Source organism: Saccostrea cucullata, unplaced genomic scaffold, assembly GCF_032062105.1.
Source record: "Saccostrea cucullata isolate Sc308-1 unplaced genomic scaffold, CSIRO_AGI_Scuc_v1 ctg4254, whole genome shotgun sequence".
In the NCBI taxonomy this organism is placed as follows: Eukaryota; Metazoa; Mollusca; class Bivalvia; order Ostreida; family Ostreidae; genus Saccostrea; species Saccostrea cuccullata.
The window spans coordinates 1-22,500 of record NW_026938965.1 but is presented as its reverse complement, the minus strand read 5'-3'; the positions used below and the strand labels follow the sequence as shown (position 1 = coordinate 22,500).

The window sequence follows — 22,500 nt, the reverse complement described above, 5'->3', positions numbered from 1 at the left end:
CATCCACAGTTGTTTGATTATTTCAAAATTGAATTATAAGGAATGACTCTAATTCTTGGCCAAATTATGGAGTATTATCTGGTTTGGGTCAGTTTACACTTTTTAGCTCATCTCAACGAAGTTGGGGAGAGCTTATGTGATACCCTCGGCTTCGGCGTCCCAGGTTAAGGTTAAGTTTTTTGGAGCAGTTTTCTTTTTAATTACTTCTGTGTCCTATACTGATTAGACATGCATGGAAGATGGTTTTAGTGTGTTTTATTGTACCAGTCAAAGTTTCAGATGCTGCAATTTCAGCAAAGGAATTACCAGGTTAATGTTTTTGGAGCAGGTTAACATTTTTGGTGCAGTTTTTGGTGTGGGTTTCATTTCCAAGTAACTATAAGCCCTATGTTGACCAAACTTGCATGGATGATACATCTAAGGATGCATACTACCGGGCTTGCTTCGGATGCTGAATCTGACCTACATTTTCCGGTTGAGTGAACAGGTTAAAGTTTTTGGTGCAGGTTTCATTTCCAAGTAACTATAAGCCCTATGTTGACCAAACTTGCATGGATGATACATCTAAGGATGCATACTACCGGGCTTGCTTCGGATGCTGAATCTGACCTACATTTTCCAGTTTGAGTTAACAGGTTAAAGTTTTTGGTGCAGGTTTCATTTCCAAGTAACTATAAGCCCTATGTTGACCAAACTTGCATGGATGATACATCTAAGGATGCATACTACCGGGCTTGCTTCGGATGCTGAATCTGACCTACATTTTCCAGTTGAGCGAACAGGTTAATGTTTTTGGTGCAGGTTTCATTTGCAAGTAACTTTAAGCCCTATGTTGACCAAACTTGCATGGATGATACATCTAAGGATGCGCACTACCAGTCTTGCTTTGGATGCTGAATCTGACCTACATTTTCCGGTTGAGTGAATAGTTAAAAGTTTTTGGTGCAGGTTTCATTTCCAAGGAACTATGAGTTCTTTAATGACCAGTCTTGCATAGATGATACATCTAAGGATGCATACTTCCAGGCTTGCTTCGGATGCTGAATCTGACCTACTTTTTGTGGATGAGTGAAAATGTTAGTTTTGATGCATGTTTCATTTTCAATAAACTATGAGCCCTATAATGAGCAAACTTGCATGGATGATACATCTAAGGATGCACACTGTCTAATGGACTTGCTTCGGATGCTGAATTGGACATACATTTTTCAGATAATAGACAAGGTAAAAGTTATGGTTGCAGGTCTATTACCAAAAACTATAAGGCTTATATAACATTGTATAAACCAAACTTGTACAAATGCTGCATCAAGAGATGAAAACTCTCAAATTTGCTTCAGATGCTGGATTTTCATTACATTTTCATGAAGAAGAAGTAGTTTAAATTTTTTTATGTAGGTCTATTTCAAAGTATCAGATCAAAATTGCTTTTAAAAATATTTTCATTTTTGGAATGTATACTTTTTGTTGGTTAATTGTGTGACTTTGCCTTACTTAAAGAGAACATTCGTCGAGGTGAGCTCTGTAATCTCTGATTACCTATGTTTTTAATCCGCTAGAGTCATTCCTTAATTGTATTGCAGTACAGCTATATATTGGTAAAATTGTCCAGCCCTGATTGTAATTATTTTTTTTCAGGAATTGCAAAAATGATATGGGCCTTTACTCAGCAATTGAACTACAGGATAAATTTGATCTTGACAGTGTTTTAGATGTGAAAGTAAGTGGGTTTTTTTTTTAAATATCTTTTGTTTCTAATTTTGTCAAACCATCAAACATGTTTAATTGTTATGCAGTAAATTTCATTTTTAGGTCTTACAAAATTTTCATGTTTCTCAGTGTCAAAGAATTTTTAGTCCATCTGTACCTTGAACAAAAAGATCTAGTTTACATGTGAATCATTTGACAATGTTTTAATTAAATTTAATCGCATTTTCAAAAGGTTAATATTTGAAGAAAATTTCATATCTCGGATCTTTTGACCAAGCAGTGATATTCATTGAGTATAAATTGAACATTTGTTTAGATTATAGAAATATCATGAACTTTCACTATTCAATGTTCTTTACAATATTACAGAATGTAATGGATGAAATTGACAAGTTTATGATTGGTGGAACCAATATACCAAATGTTACTATCTTAACACCAGAACTTAGAAAAGCCTTAGAAGATTTTGCCAACTCCTCCATATCTCCAAGTGTTATCACAAGTTATGAAACAGAGGTAAATAGCTTCGTTTTTTTTTTTTTTTTTTTTTTTAATACAGAATGAAACATTGAAAGAGAAATACATTACATTCATTATTTATATACATGTAATTTTTATTACAGTTAAACAAAACACCCATTCCAGATTTGAATAAGACAATAGACGATTTGAGAAGTTATAGACTTGTAAGTAGTCCTTACTGCATTTATCATTTGAAGCAAAATCTTGCAAATTTTTGTTGTCTTAAATGTTGTGCACAAAGCACTTATATATATATATATATATTTTTTTTTTTTTATTTTCATAAAAAACCTTTTAATGAACTTTCTTGTCAGTTAATCTGTCTTGCCCACTCAATACTCATGTTTTGACTTTGTATAAGTTATTTGAGAAAGACACCTAGTACAATATAATAAAAGTTAAGTTTTGATATGAAGCACACATACATATTTCCATATGTACCTTTTTACAAATTTGTAAGTGCTATATAATTTGCCTGCAAGAAATATCCATGAGTTTTGCAAATGTTCTCATATTTAACTATTAATTGATTGAGCATTTATGTATAGTTTCCTCAGGCATGAAAATTATTTTCACTGATGGATTTAGAACTTAAAAAGTATAAATTAAAGTTATTTTCAAAAGTACATTGTTTACAATGTATCTCGCTTTCAACGAGCATTCAAGTGTATGTGGCCTGAGTGGGGAAGGGTCTGATATTATTTACTTGGTTATATTAAAGATCATATAAGAAAGATAGGGAATCAGACTATTAAGACTTTCCCAAATAATTTTTGTTTTATCACTATTAAAAGATGACAAATAATGAGTAAATAAAATGTGTAGCAAGTAGATTTATTATGATAGAATGAGAATTAATTATTTGTTTCAGTGATTTTTTTTTTAAAGAAATGAATATAAGTGGATTAAATATAATTTTACTATTTTGTAGAATGACCAAGCAGACATGATTCAAAGCTTTCAAGATGTAGAATTGAAAAACTTTACAGTCAAAATGGTTTGTAAATAGTATAAGATTTTTTAAGGCAAATATTATTGAGTACAAGTTCATTGAGCTGTATTTCGTATGATACATTATAAAGAAAAAAGACATGGCACTATCAGTTTCTTTTTTATAGTAGTTTTTAGCTCACCTGTGCTTAAAAAACTTTACAGTCAACATGGTTTGTTAATAGTATCAGATTTTTTGAAGGCAAATGAGTACAAGTCCATTTGAGCCATATTTTATATGATACATTATAAAGGAAAAAAAAACATGGCACTACCAATTTCCTAGTTATGGTAGTTTTTAGCTCACCTGTACTGAAAGCTCAAGTGAGCTTTTCTGATCACATTTTGTCTGTAGTTTGCCTGTCTGTACTCTGTAAACTTTTCTCATTTTTGACTTCTCCAGAATCACTTGGCCAATTTCAACCAAACTTGCCACAAACTATTCTTGGATGAAGGGGATTCAACTTTGTTTAATTGAATGGCATTGCCCTCGTTCAAGAGGATAGAATTCAGAAAAAATAATAATTCATTGGCATGTTTTAAAAATCTTGTCAAGAACCACTGGGTAAAAAAAATTGGAAACTTTACATTTTTTACGTGGTCTAGATTCAAATTTGTTCATATGATGAATCTTTGGGGTATGTTGGTACCACAGTGTGGGATCAGAAGGAATATAGAAAACAATCTTTAAAAATCTTCTGCACAAGAACAGCAAAGTGATTTGATATAGAAGCATTCTTAGGTAGTTTAAAATTCAAGTACACCTCCATTCAGTTTAAACTTTTCAATACTGTACTGATTTATACTTTTAATCTTTTACCCAGCCAATATGTGCTCAGTTGAACAATGTGCCCCATGGGCCTGTTGTAATTGAATATTGTAGAATTCAAATTTATTGTATTAAGAACTAAAAAATATTGTGCAGAATTTTTTAAATAGAGGTGAAAACAAAAATCTGCTCAAAAGCTTGGGAACAAACCTCTTTAATAGGAGTTTAGGACTTAAATAGGACTCCAGCTCGAGTAAATAGGATTTTTGGATAAAAATTTTCATGGTAATGAAAACATTTTGGAGAATTTCTGAAGAACAACAGAGCTAAGTTAATCAGGTGGGCATTGTGGCCACGGGCCTCTTGTTTATCAGTGATTGTTTTTATTAGTATAATTGGTAATGAATAAAAGTAAAGGCTGTAGAAAGGTGTGCTTATAAACAAGAAATAAGAAGTACAATACATGTATTTCACTAAAATTCCTTTTAAATTTTTACTGTAGGACAATTTGAAAACAGCACTGAGTGTTTTAAAGGGCCATACAAATTTACAGGTACGATTTGTCAATGCTGAAAAATATGATTTAAGATTTTACTAAGAATTGAATATGAATGTTGTTGATTAAATTTTTTTCAACATTTGTTTTAGGGAGCAGTAAATAACCTGACAACATCTCTTGGTGCATCTGAGCTCAAATATAATGAAGAGAAGGATCAGCTTGTGACAAATGTAAATATCTTCTAATGCTTTTAATGATTCATCTTATTTGTAAATCTGTATTAAAAGTTATTTTTGTGTTTCTCAAAGAAATACTATTAAGTTGTAATGCTTGAAGAGTTGTATGAAATACAGAATATTTGAAGCTGGAATGATTGTCATGAAAAACAGTTTCTTTCTGAAGGGGTTGAATGAAGTATTAAAATATAATATTTTTATTTGCAGGGACTAAATAAGACAGTGAATAATGTAAAAAACTATACACTTGGTACAATTGAAAATGTTAAAAATGAGGTATGTTTTTCAGTATTAACTGATAATTTGAAAATATTAATGTGTATTTTATAGTAAAATTCTTATTGTTCTAAATACCTTGGTTGAATGAAACTAAAAACTTGGCAATTCACAACATTAGTGTGTTTGAAAAGGAATTTATTACCTGGTACATGTATTCATTTTCTCTTGGTAAACTGGGAGATAAATATATTATCATTTTATGACAGTAATGCATTTTAAAAAAATGTTTGTAGGTGAGGTACAATATAGGAAAATGTAAACCTGTATATGAAGCTGTCCAAAAGTTGTCCGACTCCATCTGTCTGGTTTTGTTAGATCCTTATGTGAGTATCTATTTTGTCATTTACCTTGTCTACTTTTTAGCTTTTTTGAGCTGAAATATTATAATTTAGAAAAAAACAATTTGATTTTGTCTTTTTGTTCTATTATAATTTTTACATTATTACTTTTCTCTCAAGAACCACTGAGAAGTTTTAATTTTAGTCTTTAGCTCTACTGGTCAGAGACCAGAAGAGCTTATGCGATACTAATGCGTCTGGCATCTGTCTGTCTGTCTGTAAACAATTTTTTAAAAATGCTACTCCTACAGTTTTGGTTTGATTTCAATATAACTTGGCACACAAGTAGACTACACTAAGATACATAATTAGGTCTTTCCACCTTTCTGTGGAAAGACCTATTGATTTGCTTATGTTTATTATTATTCCTATTATTTTTCTTCCGCTGATTTTTTGTTTCGACATTTATCGAAAAGATTTTTTGTTCATCGTAAAGGTCATTAAAAGTTAGGAACAAATTTGACCCAACGCATATGAACTATGACCGCTTTCGAAGTTATTGCCCCTTTCGCAAGAAATGCTTGTTATCGCTACTCCTCTGAAACCGTAAACCATAGAAGAATGAAACCTTCACTAAAGTCTTCGACTACTTGAGAGGACTCTGGAATCTATTCATTGCGAAAGTATTCGGTGACCCCTTCAATGAGTTATTGCCCCTGAAACTTTTTTAATTTTAAAAATAATTAAAAATTTTCAAAACGAGAAGAGATAGAGACATGGGACTAACTGCATAAGATTCATTGACCTTTGATCATGAAATTAATGCAAAGGTCAAAGGTCAAGGTCATTCCAAATTTGAGAAATTAAGCTCTTTTTATTTTTTCTTTTGTCGTTTAACATATACAAACTGTCTTAGCATCATTAATATGTACTCTTTAAACTATTTCAAAGATTTAATTCGTATTCCTTAAGATTGACCCTATTAAAAGTTATTGCCCTTTGTACGAAAAACCTTGTTATCGCTACTCCTTCGAAACCGTAAACTGTAGAAATATGAAACCTTCACTAAAGTCTTTGACTAATTAAGAGGACTCTGGAATCTATTCATTGCGAAATTATTCGGTGACCCCTTCAATGAGTTATTGCCCCTGAAACTTTCTTAATTTTAGAAATAATTAAAAATTTTCAAAACGAGAAGTGATAGAGACATGGGACCAACTGCATAAGATTCATTGACCTTTGATCATAAAATTAATGCAAAGGTCAAGGTCATTCGAAATTTGAGAAATTATGTTTTTTTTATATCTCTTTTGTCTTTAAACATATACTTAATATCTTAGCATCATTAATAAGTACTCTTAAAACTATTTTAAATATTTCATTTTTGTTTCTTAAGATTAACCCTTTTAAAAGTTATTGCCCCTTGTGCAAAAAACCTTGTAATTGCTACTCCTCCGAAACTGTAGACCGTAGAGACACCAAACCTTCACTAATGTCTTTAGGATCTTGAGGCATAACTACAAAGCATAAGTGCAAATGGATCTGATGACCTCTTATATGAGTTATTGCCCTTTAACGTCTTTGTACTTATTATTAAACCTTATAACTTAAAAACTATAAGTCATAGAAGCATGGGGTCAATTGCATTGTGACCCTTCACCTTTGTCCTTGAGCATTTTCTCAAGGTCAAAGGTCAAGGTCATTTCAATTTTTTTTTTTCATTTTATTCTATCATTTAAGACAGTTTTGGTTTCTTATTCATGGAATCTAATTTGAAGGAGTCAGATATAAAACAAAATTGAAATTCAAAGAAGGTGGAAAGACCTCTTATTGTTCTGTGAACAATAAGTCTCCTAGTTCTATATGTCGTTTTTTTATTTCAATGAACGATATTGCCGTGGTTACTAAAAATAGAAATATATTTAAAATGCTACTCCTCCTACAGTTATGGTCTGATTTCAGTTTAACTTGACACACAAGTAGACTACACTAAGATGCATAATTCTATATATCGGTTTTTGATTTCGATGAATGATGTTGCCTTGGTTATTAAAAATAGAAATTTCTGTTAAATACACCATGTACTTTCAAAATGCTACTCCAAATACAGTTTTAGTCTGATTATAATATAATTTGGCATGCAAGTAGACTACACTGAGATACATGTACATAATTATCAGTTTTGTGTTTTTGATTTTGATGATTTATATTTCCATGGAAACTAAAATTGAAAATTCTGTAAAAGTTTTATTAAAAGCTACTCCTACAGTTGTAGTCTTATTGCAGTCTTGCCACAAAAAGAGACTTAATCAAGGATCATTATTCTATTTATTGCTTTTGTAAAGTTTTAAGTCTCAACTTCTACTTTTCTCTTCCTTTATTTTAAGTACAAACCAGTAGAGCTACAGTCTCGACAGAGACTTCTGGTTTATTGTGCATCTTGCTTTGAAGTTGATCATTTATTTGAAATGAAGGGCTGCACACTCTTCACATTGAGATAAATTGGAAAAATAAGATCGATTCCAGTCCTCATGTCCAAATTTGTAGTTTTTATGAAGTACATTTAAAACCATTGATCTTAAATTTATATTTTGAAAGATTTCTTATATTTTTCTCTTCAGAATACCTTCTGGTTTGGATTAGGTTGGGGAATATTTTTCTGCATTCCAAGCATAATATTTGCCTTGCTGCTGGCAAACATGTATCAGAGAGAAGAGAAGTTTGATAAAGATCTTCACAAAGCCAAGAAGGAGAGCAGACAGAAGCAGGAGAGGCAGGACTTTGACAGCCCGTATGTTCAAATTGTCTTCCCTGTTAACATTAATAGAGTTTTAAAGAATATACTGATTCAGATGATCTTTTAATTTGAAAATGCATTCATTTATAATAGTGTATTTATACCCCACGCAACTAGTTGCGTGAGGTATAATGTTTTTGACCCGTCCGTCAGAGTGTCAGTCAGTCAGTCAGTCAGTCCTTTTTTTGTCAGCGCAACTCCTTATAAACAGCTGCACAGAATTTCGTCAAACTTTGCAGGTATTTAGGACACAATGTGTAGATGTGCATATTACCAGGAAATTCCAATTCCGTTATTTTTTCTGGGAATTTCCGCACTTTTTAACTTAGGCATTTGGCCATACCTTGAATATAGAGATGAACATTTTGTCAGCGCAACTCCTCATAAACCGCTGCACAGATTTTCGTCAAACTTTGGAGATATTTAGGACACAGTGTGTAGATGTGCATATTACCAGGAAATTCCGATTCCTTTATTTTTCTGGGAATTTTGGCACTTTTCAAATTAGATTTTTGGCCATACCTTGAATATACAGATGAACATTTTGTCAGCGCGACCCCTCATAAATCGCTGCACAGAATTTCGTAAGACTTTGCAGATATTTAGGACACAATGTATAGATGTGCATTTTACCAGGAAATTCCGATTCCTTTATTTTTCTGGGAATTTCAGCACTTTACAACTTAGATTATTGGGGATAGCTTGAATATAGTGGTGAACAGTTTGTCAGCGCAACTCCTCATAAACCACTGCACAGAATTTCATCAAACTTTGCAGATATTTAGGACACAATTTGTAAATATGCATATTACCGGAAAATTCCGATTTTTTCATTTTTTTCCGGGATTTTCAGCACTTTGAGTTTTGGGGGAGCGTGGGGTATGTGAGCTTGCTCACTTTTTCTTTCATTCTTATAAGTACAAGATGTCAGCCAATTTCTTATGTAGGCAATATCAGATTCACTGATTTGACTTACTTTTCCTCGAAAAAATGAACTTTTAAAAATTATCAGTGAAATGCTGAAGATCAATTTATCAATATTTTTAAAGGTAAATAGGCATTCTATATTATAGTGCAGAGTTGTACATTTTTCAAAATATGAGTAATAGTAAGAGTTTATCTACTGAAATATTTTTTGTAGAATGATGGAGCAGTACCATGATGATAACATTCCATTAACCAGGTGAGTAGTCGCAGCATTTCCTGTTGTGGTGCACTATGGGTATATACTGTATAATAGTTGTTTGTGGTTTGGGGTGGTTGTTTAATTATTAAATGTGTTGTGTTTAATATAACAAATCTCTAATTTTATCACTTAATGTTACACATTTTAAAAATTTCTTCATAAGTTTATTCACATGAACATATTTTTCTTTATAGAAATCATTTTTGACATTCCTTCCATCTTTTTCTCACTTATATGCTTATGTGTCTATAGGTGTAGGGTGCATCAAAACAATACTTGTAAGGGTGAAGGTTGAGGGTATATTAGCACAAAAGTCTCTCTCTGTCCCTATACACTCCTACGTTGATAATTAGAGCTCATGATCCTAAACCTGGTCAGGTCCATGATCATAAGCCCAATCAGGTTTATATTTTGTTTAACTATTGGGCCCTATGAATGGGAATTCATTACAAGTTCTTTTTTTTATATTGTAATTTTTGCTTGAGGTCAAGGTCTTTTTGACTGTTCTTCAGTTAAAGGTCTTTTTTCTTTCAAGGTCATTACTAAAATCCACATGTTAATATTTTAAGATTAACATTGCCAGTAGAATTAAATACTGTATACCATAAATATTTTTACACTTTCACATTGTGAATACCCTAGTTACCTTTCCCTCCATAACACTGGTTTGATTCATTATAATACTAAATACTAAATAAGTTATTGTAATTCAAGTTATGGGATTTTATTTTTGACCTATTCAAAAGTTAGTGAGCATGTGAAAATTTATTTTAATATATGTTATTAAAATAAGGGGGGCATTTTAAAATTTGACTTGTGCATTCTCTAATCCTATAGTCCTCCAAATGGTGGATATGGTCGATCAAACAATGGGGCGGTCAACCAAGGCTACTACAATGATCGGCGTGACGATTATCACCGTGGAAATCAGTACCGTGATGATTATCGCCATGACGATTATCGGGGCAGTCGAGGGGACCCCTACTATAGGCAGGGTGAGCGAGACTACCCCCCTCCCTCCTATCATGACTCCCGTCATTACCCCAGCCCAGGGCCTCATGACGCTTACCCAGTGCTGCCCACAAAGCAACGATACTAATTATCTGCACTGTAAGTAGTCATATGTAATCAGAATATATAGCTCATTATAATCACTTGTAAGAAAATAATTCTGGAGGATTGAAAATATGCTGAATTGTGTATCTATACCTGTATATTTATGAGTGTAATCTTATATGGAATGAAAGCTTATAAGTAGAATGTGCATTTTGAGCTGTAGGATTAAAAATTACAATCTATTTTTAGGCATAATATTTTTCTTTATCATTATGACTGCTACTCTTTATCAGGGTACCTGTAAAGTGCAAAACGAAATAGAAACGAAACGAACTGAAACGAAACGAAATCTGCCGAAACGAAACGAAATTTACCGAAACGAAAAGAAACCTACCGAAACGAAACAAAATCGAAACGAACCCTACCGAAACGAAACAATACTTTTTAAAAAAATTTTCGAATCAAGGTATATAATTATATATGTATAATTGGATGTGGATTTTTTTCTCCTTTATAAAATTTATATAGTTAAAGCACTTGCTTGTTAATATAAAATTCAAACACCGATAAATTATGCTCCCTTCTTTGAAATTTTGAAAAATTGTTTACAGACAGACGGATGGACGACAGACACCTAACTATCGCATAAGCTCTTCGATCTGGTCTCTGACAGGCAGAGCTTAAAATGACATCGTTCGCTTTTAGAGACTTTTTTCTTGTCAATCAAATCGTTTCAGACATCTTTGGCCGAACTTCTTTATTGTAAACCACTCATTTATTCCTAGGAAATTACCTCGATTCAAAATAAGACTGTATACTTAGATAGGATACACAAGCTTCGGGTTGGGGTTATTAGTGAACGATAAAACCAGAGACCTCGAATTGGAATACTCGAAAATCTCTAGTTTTATCCTGTGTTTAAGGAGGCTTGGGGTCAACAAATTAACTACCAGATATAACTATTTTTTTTAGATATGATATCTTAAGCTGTCAACAATAATTTGACAAAGAAAAATTTCATACATTTTAGTTTTCAAATTTGATCATTTTTGTATATCTTTATATGGAACTCTTCTTCTAAAGGTGGTCAAAATAGTCTGAAAATGGCCACAACCCAGACCCTTTAAAGACATTTGCAATACAACAGTACAGTAACTATATTTCGACCCTTACATAAACGAGTCTTTACGTATAACACATCAATTTTGATAAATATGCTGTATCTATATAAATAAGGGCTGAAAATAATAGTAGGACATAAAAATTAGAAAAAACTACACATATTGAAATTATACATGCTAGGTATGCTCGCGAATATTTGCAGCATTCGAGAAGCAAGGGAGCATAATTTATCGGTTTTTAAATTTTATATTAATAAGTGCTTGAACAATATAAATTTTATATGAATTAGAAAAAATCCACATGCAGTTACACATATATAATTAAATGTATATACCTTGATTAGAAAAAAAAAAAAAAAATTTTGAAAGTTTTGATTCGTTTCGTTTCGGTAGGTTTCGTTTCGATTTTGTTTCGTTTCGGTAAGCTTCGTTTCGTTTCGGTAGGTTTCGTTTCGTTTCGTCAGATTTCGTTTTGTTTCAGTTCGTTTCGTTTCTATTTCGTTTCGCACTTTACAGGTACCCCTCTTTATCAATATATCTATAACTTTTATCACATTTACTTCACCAATAATTATTTTTTACACTGCTGTAGAGATTTTTTTCTATAGAGATTTTTTGTAGATAAATCATTTTTGTTTTTTCAGCTGACTCAGGGGCAGATAATAAGTTCTGACTAATATTAGTTTCCTTTTCATATCACTCTTTTGTCACCTTAATTAGTCTTCTCTGCATGTTGATTTAGAAGGCATAAAATTTTAAACTTAGTCACTTGTGTTGAATTGACAGAATTTAAATGAAAGTCTGATGAAATGAAAATGCTTTTAGTTGGGAGAATAAACTTGTATACTGCAAAAATTCAATACTTTCTCCAGTATTTTCATTCCATCTTGATGAAATTGTTCAAACTTACAAAAATAAAAGTTTTTTGAAAATTTGAGAAACACGCACAACACATAAAACATACTGCTTTTTGTGATGTTGATGTTTGTATAAAGACTGTTGGCCTTATATGTTAATGCTAAAACACAAGCTAGAAGATCACTTTGGGGATTGCTGTTGGAATTTTTTTCTCTTTTTTTTTTGTTTTGGTTTTTTGTGAAATTTTACAAATGGCTTGGTTTATTGAACTTTGATAATAAAGTTAATTTTGCATCAAAACAAAATTTACCCTGCAAAATAAATTTTTTTGAAAAAAAATTTACCTATAATAAGTTATGCGACAAATAATGCAGAAAAGCATCTAACTATTATTATTGCATGATTCTAGGGCTAGAATAAAAGTATTCAGAGCCCTCATGACATAATTCCCATCCAGTATAAGTCCTTAGGTCTTTAGGTGAAAATGATTATATATAGACTTGTTGCATGAAACACCCCTTACAAAAGATTGTATATAGAGCTAGAATTCTTGATGACCATGTAAATGTATACAATAACCATTTAAATACATGTATATAAAAATTATAGAATATGATATATATTATTGATCAGAAGTGTAAATGTTTATCTGCATACAGTATATAGCTACCCCGATATATTAAAATACATGTACTCATTTAACTACCCCGGTATATAGCAAAAACAGTATTCTGATTTTAACTTTTAATTTTAACCTAAAAAAATTATAAATATGGGATTCAGTGTATATACCTGTAGATTATTAAAATAGATTGTTGACTATTGATAGAAACTATTCATTAATACATAATTTTTGTTTCTTCAAAATAGCTCAAATGATTTCATTTTTACCTCTTACAGAGCAGGAGACTGGTGACAAAAACTGAATGTTAATTATCCAAAGACTTTCTAGAGAATTTTCCGTAGATAGAAAATTATCTGAACATGGAGAGTTATCTTGAGATTGAATGCAGAGCTGTGATATGATCTCATACCAAAAGAAAAAGCCCAGAATTATAATCCCAAAAATTGTTTAATTTGTTACCAGGAGAAAAAAACACAGGTTGTTGTTTGTTGGAATATGAAAACCAGTGTCAGTTTGATTGTAGTCAAAGATGACATTTTGTTATTTGATGTTGAACCATTTGTTTTTCATGCTAACTTTGTATTTAGGAATTGGGAGGTGAAAGCTTTTGAAGTTTGAATGAATGGCATGGAAGAACACTTTTGATTGTCAATTTTAATTTTTATATGTCAAAGATGAACCTTGTGCTATCACTTTTTTGTTTATAGGATATTTCTACATAAGAATTGATTTTTTTGATCACAGAGTTCTTATTTTGTTTTTATATTGGCAATTTGTAGAAATTTATGATTTTTCAGTTTTGCTCACAAAGTTCTTAAACTGTCTTTCCCATAAAGGTTTTTTTGTTTGTTTTGAAAACAAAGATCATTCCACAAGATGTCATGGCTCAAAAATTATTTCTCTACATTATTTATTACCCCTTCATTCCAAACTACTATCTAACGGGTCTAACGTTCTGTTCTGTTCTCTTTTGTATGTTTTTTTTTTAACCTATATGTTAGTGTGTTCAGTTAAAATCTATGTACATATACATGTATATGTTCGATATGTGAGTAAAATTGAGAAAAACTTCTTTTTTTTTAAACAAAAATGGTGCTATAATTTTCCAACATTTTCTGTTTCCCAATTCAGATTTGATATATGACCCTAAAATGGCTTATATTTCAGTGATTGTTAGCCCTAGTTTATTTTTGTGTGCTGCTAACTTATTTTAAGCATACTTATATTTTGAAAACACTTTTATTAAAAAAACAACAACATAATATACATGTTATATGGTGTATTGTATTATATTTTTCTCTGATAGATAAGTTTTGTCGGATCCATATTTAAATAAAAAGGAGAAATGTCCGTTTGTAAAAGCAACAAATTTATGTTGCTTAAATTTTTTATATATTCATGTGTCTTTGGTACAAAAGATTTTGGAGTATTGTGATTTATCTTGAAAAAAATCATTTTCATTAAGAAAAATCTACATGTACTTGCATATCAGATATACTATGCAAATATTAAAAGGTTGCTATAGGGACAGTACGTTGTATATGGGGTGTGTCAATGATCAAAATAGTTGCAGAAATATGTGAACTTGAACAATATGCAAGCTTAGCTGCTATGTAAGAACAACTAGGGTTAATTAGTGCATTCACTAGACCTAGATATCTAACATAGGAGCTAGCCTAGCTGCTATGGTGTTAAAACCATCCCATAAATATGAATTTGTTACAGAGAATGGTAGGTCAATAATATTTACTTTTGCAATGAATTAAATTTGTTGTTGGTTGAGTTAAAATAGAAAGTACTGTCATTTGTGATTTTTTTCTTCATTTTTGATCATTGTTTAATCAATATTATTTTTCAAAGGGATGTTGTGTATCGACTATAGGTATATATTACAATTGCCTGAATTAAAAAAAAATTGTGTGCTACAAGAATTTAAAAACTAGGTATACAATATCAATGATAATTGTTTTAAAAAAGAATTTTTAATATTTATAGATATATATTTGTATAAAAAAAAGTTTTCTTGCCAAGGCACCCCTAGCTAGTAAAGAAATAATGATAAAGGCTAAAGTTAATATAATTTTATGCCCATTAGAAAACACCTCCAAGTGATATGCCTTGATATGATGTGTTTACTCAATGGATAACTAAATTATAAGAAAGGGAATTTGATTAGTTCCATATCAATTTCTCCCAGTATTTCAACACATCAACGAAATCTTAAAGAATACATATGTACATGTATAAATGAATGCTGTGTAGATGTTGACACCAGAATTGTCACTTTTGAGGGACATACATGTAATTTAGCAGGTTTAGTGGAAGCCCTGGGTGAATTTTGTAGTTTTAAATAAACTGCAGGTCTTAATTAGTTGATAGCAAGTGACATTGGTTTAATTAAACCAACTGTTAATTTTCATTATTCATAACCAAGTTAAGGGCGGAATTAAAAATATCTTTGTTTCCCCTAACCCGACTCTAAATTTTCAAGTTGGGTCGGTAGGTAGGTAAACAATTTTATTTTCTGACAGCAGCTTTGAAAATGCATTCTAAAATTTAATGGAAAATTACATTTATAAATAAGAAAAGTACAAAAGAAAGTGATTTGTGAACAAAATGCTATGTATCATTATTACATACCGGTATGCCATTTAAAAGCAAAATTCATGATGAATTAATTCACAACTGTAATTTAGATGAACTTGTGAAATATCTCACGCCAGAGTACGTTTATATAAATCGAATAAAAAAAAAGACAAGATTCTCAAATACGCAAAGACTGGACATCCGAGTATATTTTTTCAAACCTTCAATCATCCTCCAGTGCTTATAGACAGTCATTGTACTTTTTTGAGGGCCATGAGATTTACAGTGGTTCTAGAGCATTTTGCTTTGGAGTTGAGAAGTAAGTGGCTAATTTTAAGTCGCAGGTTCAAATTCCAATGAGGAACGTTGAAAACGGTCCTTCAAAAGGGACCATAAAAACGTTTGTCCAGTGTCGCAGAAGATGCTGGCTCAAAAAGATCCCACTGCTTAATGGCAAAAAAGTGCGTAGTACGTCTAAATTTGGCGCAATGGGGAAATGTTCAAATGTCGTCCTAACAAATCTCAAATGGGTTTAAAAGCAAAGAAATAACTAATCTTCAAGGGCTTAATTAAAGAAAATGACACTGGACGTCTCAGGAAGATTAATTATAATTTCAAAACTATTTGGAAACAGTATTTAAACAATATTTAAATGAACCAAACCGAATCTACAAATGATAAAAATGCTATATAAAACAATGTCATAGTCACGAAGTTTAACCCGTAAATAAAGGCATGAAAAAGTACAACTGAATTATATTTATCATGATGAATATACACACATAGTTATCACAACTCCTATGATTACATAATGGCATATAGTTAACATAGCAGAATTGTTTATTAAATCAAAACTCAAATTAAATAAAATGCAGTGAAATTGAATGATGTGTTCATTAGGTGGGCCCCTCGTCTGCTCATGAGGCTGGCCTTTCCATGTATTACGTACCTGAAATTCAACAGACAGATTTGCTTGTTCGTTGTTTACCGTCCTTTTTGAAAATTTTAATTAGTCATGGTAAATTTTATTATCAAATTGTTTCAAGAGTGAAGAATTCTAGTTAGCTAAAGGCATAAGATTGAGACATCGCCGTTGTTTTACGAAGAACTACTTCTCTGTAATCACATCTGGGCGCTGTTTTGTTTCCATCAAATGCTTGGAAATTACAATAGAACAATGTCGGCCGTTCTGATAAAAACTGATTTTGATGAAATTGTATTTTATAAAACTTGGTTGACAATAAAAAATTTTTTTGAATCATCTTATTTAAAAAATCTTTTCAGTCGGTGCGATTTAATTGGGTCGGTCGCGTTAGGGGAAACAAAGGTATTTTTTATTTTGGCCTAAAAAACAAACTTTTATCATCATTTCCAGAATAAAAAGAATGTCTCAAATGTTTTATATATTTGATGAATTACTGGTAACGGTAATAATTAGAACAATGTTGTACAGTTTAAGGAAAAAACTGTCTATGTGAAAGTAATTTCAAGAATGAAAGTAGAGATGTTAGAATATTTTTTCTGTACATGATAAAAACCATTGTCTTTATATATAATCACCAAAGATCTTTCTTTTAGAGTTTTAGTTAAACAGGATACATGTTTAAACAAAGATGCAAAGCTGTGCAATGTAGAAACCTCTTTTGAGAAGACAAAAAATATTAAACAGGCAAAATTGCTTAACCATACTTTGCCAATATTCACACATTGATGAGATTTTTTAATACAGTTATGAAATGTAAATAATGTTACACCATATATAGCCATTTATTTTTAGAATATGTACATTTTATGTACAAGTTTTTAACCAGATTTTAAGAAAATGTGATATATCCAAAAACCGTCCTTTTTATTAAAAGGATACTTTTACCTTAGCTGAAGGGTATAACAGTGGTGAAATGGTTGTAATAAATGCATAATAATTAATCCCCATAACTGATCTCATCAAGTGTAAATGTAAACCAAATTATTTACCAGAATACTAATTTTTGTCTCGTTTGACTCCTGTATATATACAGAATGTGTTGTCCCATGAATTTATTCTATAGCTTTCATGTCCTTTACAAAGTTCCCCCCCCCCAGAAACACTTTATGAGGTCCTATGTATAGTGTGCCTTTGAGAAAATTGGGACCAGAGTCCTGTATAACATTCCACCACTGTCAAGAATTCACTTTTATAATGATTTATAAATGCTTAGGTTGGTTGAGAATTATGCATTGTACAACCTTATTATTGTCTGAATGTTGTATGCATCCATCATTAAGCCATTAAATTCATTAAAATTTAAAACTGGTTTTTTTTTTGCTTTTTTGAGATGAAGCATCTTACTTTTTTTATTAGCTCACCTGAACCAAAGCTATAGTGCACAGGTGAGTGATGTGATCCAGAAACCTCTTGTTAAGATGACTTGCTAGGACTAAAGCTAAACTAAGTTATATATTTCTTTGCAAAGATTGTCCAATGAATTTCTAACCACGTGATTTTCTTCCAGTATTTTAATTCCAAATGATCAGTTGTTGAATTTCAACATTATGTTAATAGACTGGCAAAAGAAATTGATTTAATATGAAATGTCTTTGGAATCAAGAATTCTCAGTCATGACACACCTAGAGTCTTCTGTAACTACAATCTCTACAAAGCTGACTACATCTTGACTTATCCTTATGACTATGAATTTGGTCAAGTTAAACCCTTTGGTCATTAGCTGCCTTCCTCCAATGAAACGAGAACTGTCCGATAGGGACAAATACCCCCGCTGGGTTTTTCAGAGTAGGTGCCAAGTCACAAATATTTTATGGATCTTATAAGAGGTGTTCACCGTTTTCTTAGAAACAATTCGAGTGAAAATATAATTGCTCATATTTTTTTTCTTAATAAATGAAACTAAGGTGCAACCAAACAATATCATCAAAACATCAATACTAATACATTGTAACAGTATTTTTTTATTTCATTGAAAAAATGAATTGCAACCATTTGTCATGATACTCTGCAAATGCCCTTTAAAAATGCCCCACCCCCACAAACACACGCATATGCATATATCTTTCATGTGAGACATGATGCTCTGAAATTTGTCACTTGATATTTTCAATTTTTTTTAAATATATCAATTTAACTAATTAGTTTTAAAAACTTAACCAATAACAAATTGATTTTAGAAATAGAAGGCTGGCCATCAAATGACATATGCTATTTAATCTGACCAGCAGTTCTTCTGTCTAATTCCCAAAGGACACAGATAAGAGCTCCTTGATCAGCCATGCTCTAACAGAAATGATTGAGACAGCTAGCTTTCCTACACTGAACTCATTAGTTAATCTTTGACTGGATGCATGTCCACTAATTAATGTCAAGGGATGAATGGATCTTAACTATCTCCTTTGTAGTGCAATCAAAATGCATAATTGTGTCATTCTGAAATTAAATCTGAAAGCAAAGATTTTGTATAAATTTGTTACAAAGATTTATACAGAAAAAAATTGTGTAATCTTGATGCATCATTTTGAATACTTAGATTCCTGCATGATTCTTAGATTTGTAGGAATTGTATGGAACTACTAGTATCTTAAAATCAGACTTAAAGTTTCAATCTGAAATTCATATAGAGAATGGGCATGCCGATTCCAATACCCCCCCCCAACACACACACAGTATACTTAGTTTTAATATTAACTAATTAAGTTCAAATAAGTTTGTAATACAATATCATATTAGTTTGAATTACTTTTTCTCAAATTCATTAAATAAATTAGGCTAGTCACTAAAACTATTTAAGGCTGATTCCTTCACCCAGTTCCCAAGAGATATAAACCGAGATGTCCTACCAGTGAGTTAGCTCCTTACACCGAACTAATTAATTTCTCTCTAATTTGACATGCAATTTTCTGTTATCGAATTCTCCTTGACCAGTGCTTGATAATTATACCCTTGGGAGAGGTTGATTATCTCTTTATAAAATAACATTTGTTATGGATTGCTGTAAGTATATAATGAAAAAAAATATTATTTTCTTAATTTAACATTTTTTAAATAGGGATACAGCAACACTCTTACAATTTTGGGGATTGTGTAATTCAATAGTAAAAGACACATTTTTCTTTAAAATTTAACTTAAATTAAAGGTCACAGTGACCTTAAAATAGGTTTTGACACACCTTCTACCCAAGATGTATAAATTGGCCAAGTTTGATGATTGTAAGTCTAATAGTTTTCTAGTTATGGGCCAAACAAAACCACAAAATAAAGAAAAAATGCCTGTAAAATGCATAAAAATCATCCAATCATGTTGAAAATACCAGGTGCACACCTTCATATGGTGAATAATAAGTGTATAAATTTTCAGATAAATCCATCCAATAGTTTCTGAGAAACGGTCCGGACAAAGTCTTGTCTACAGACGGACGGACAGACAGACGGACATGCTGATTTCAATATACCTCCCTAAACTTCGTTTGCGGGGGTATAAATACTGTACATGAAGTAGGATGGATAATGGGCAAAGTGATTCTTATATATACATGTAATTACTCCCTCATAACAGCTTTTAATACGAGTTTGCTTTTATTGTCCCCCGCTTGAAAAGTGGGGGATATTTAAAATTTGGGTTCGTCCGTCCATCCGTCCGTCCCTCTGCCCGTCCATCCGTCCGTCTTTCTGTCTGTCTGTAACGCTTTCGTTTCCACACGATATCTCGAGAACCCTTAGAGCTTTTGCAATGAAATTTAGCATAGCAACTCCCTATAGATTAAAGAAGACCCCTATTGATTTTGAGGTCAAAAGGCCAAAGTTCAAGGCCATAAGTAAGCAAATTCTGTCTGTTGTAACACTTTCGTTTCCACACGATATCTCTAGAACCATTTGAGCTGTTGCAATGAAATTTTACATAACAACTCCCTGTGGCCTAATGAAGACCCCTTGATTTTGAGGTCAAAAGGTCAAAGTTCAAGGTCGTAAATTTATACATTCTGTCTGTGTGTAACGCTATCATTTCCGGGCGATATTTCAAGAAGATTTTGAGCTTATGCAAAATAATTTTATACTAAAACTCCCTAGGACCTCTCTCACCCCTCTCAAAGTGTCCCGCCCCGTTTGTTTGATTAGTATTTATAGTATTACATGTCGCTATTTTTAGCACAGGGGCATGAGGAGAGTTATTGCGTATAAAACAGGTTCTCAGCGGACTTAATGTTCTTATTACATCTATTAGAACTGTTTAATAAAGGCTAAATAAATCAAACACCATGGATTTTGTAAAATTTTGAGAATACCGAACATGAATATATACATGTATGTATGTGACTCCACTTCTGCAAATACTTCACTGCACGTAAAGCGATTCCGTGGTCTAGTGGTGTGTCTCTCGCTTCACATGTGAGAGGTCCCGCGATCGAATCTCGGTCGGTCCTTTTTTCTAAATACTTTTCTTTTTTTTTTTTTTACTAGATGATAGTATTCAGCATGTGAAATGAAAAATTTATGAGGTTATAAAATCATCATTATAGTGTGATAAATATTCCATATAAAAAGAATCTTCTATACACATAATAAAGAATAAGCAATCAAATCTTTATATGCATATTGACATACATGTATATTATTTGCTTCAGTATACATGTATACTTTTAATAATTCTACAAATTCAGTCAGGGGGTCCGACTTTTTCCCTAAGCGGGGGACATGAATTCTCTGAATTAGCTTGTTAAGAAATACTTTTTTTTTTTTTACTAAATGATAGACCATATTTCAGACTATGTGGGCAAAAAATGGGTTTATTCCCACTTAGCCAACATTTTGAAAAAACCTATTCCCACATAGCCAACATTTTGATTTTTACACCTGAGTGACCAACAGGCTATAGTCTGTTTTCAGGTATGAGTATAATTATATAGATTACCTGAGAATTACCGTACTACCATTGAAATTTGTAAAAATACATAAATTGAAATTAGAATTTTAATCAATATAATTATAAAATCAGAGTAATAAAATTAAAGTTCCAGAATTTTTTTTGTAAGTACTGTAAAATCTGCAATTTTTAAAAAATTAAATATTAATAAAATTATAAAATTAATTTTATAAGAAATGAAGTATTTAATGATGAAACAAAAAAAGGAAAGTGAGAGAATTTTGAATATTCTAATATAATTAACATTTGAGATTAGAAATATTATTTTATCTGAGTATGTAATATTTGATCATGGTAATTTATGAACACAGTAATCAAAGCTGATGCAATGTGATTTATTATCTGATGAAGACACCAGCTTAAATATTCATTTTATTTGTATATTTTACTCTACTATGGAAAATGCCCCAAAATTATAAAATAATTTTGGGGCATTTTCCATAGTAGAGTAAAACTATACAAATAAAATGAATATTTTAATATGAATTAAAAAATCATAAAATGAATCAATTAAAAATATATGTATCAATGTTTATACATTTTAAAATAGGCATGTTGCAGCATATTTTGTCTTTTTCATTTTTAAAACAATAAAAGAAGGAAAGACTATATACAATCTAAATATAACCAATGAATTATGCATTTTTATTTTATAAGAATTATACCTAAATCTACATGTTTATATGGCATATCTGAGCTAAAATATGAAAAGGGATTAAGTGTAAATATACAAGTGTAAATATACATGGTAAAATTAATCTGATATATGTTTAAATTCAAATTCTCACCAATTTTGAACTTGTAAAACCTAGTGTTTCTAGAGTTTAATTGACTTAAATTTTTTCTCCTCTCTAAATGTAAAGTCGACAAATAAATGGGTTATTGTTAAAAATCCTTGATATCTTTACTTTGAAATGTGCATGATTATGTAATTTACAAAATAACCCTATCTTTACATAAAATAATCAGAAAGTTTTTTTTTTAATTTTGATTATCTGATGTAACTGTTCTTAAATAAATACATCAAATTAAAATAGACAAAAATTAATAAATATTTTATTCATCTTAAAACAGACTA

At 31.2% G+C, this 22,500-nt stretch overlaps 1 protein-coding gene across 1 annotated transcript in view; it reads left to right on the top strand.

The window, feature by feature from the left end:
- LOC134251950 (prominin-1-A-like) overlaps window positions 1–14,917 on the top strand; it is a 34,298-nt gene extending 19,381 nt beyond the window's left edge. Inside the window, exons 15-26 of the mRNA XM_062734366.1 lie at window positions 1,639–1,720; window positions 2,080–2,226; window positions 2,334–2,396; window positions 3,164–3,229; window positions 4,494–4,544; window positions 4,640–4,720; window positions 4,934–5,002; window positions 5,239–5,328; window positions 7,905–8,074; window positions 9,222–9,263; window positions 10,104–10,376; window positions 13,202–14,917. Coding sequence (XP_062590350.1) covers window positions 1,639–1,720; window positions 2,080–2,226; window positions 2,334–2,396; window positions 3,164–3,229; window positions 4,494–4,544; window positions 4,640–4,720; window positions 4,934–5,002; window positions 5,239–5,328; window positions 7,905–8,074; window positions 9,222–9,263; window positions 10,104–10,365 — 1,123 coding nt within the window. The 3' untranslated portion in view covers window positions 10,366–10,376; window positions 13,202–14,917. The remainder of the gene's footprint in view (window positions 1–1,638; window positions 1,721–2,079; window positions 2,227–2,333; window positions 2,397–3,163; window positions 3,230–4,493; window positions 4,545–4,639; window positions 4,721–4,933; window positions 5,003–5,238; window positions 5,329–7,904; window positions 8,075–9,221; window positions 9,264–10,103; window positions 10,377–13,201) is intronic.
- The last annotated feature ends 7,583 nt before the right edge of the window (window positions 14,918–22,500 follow it).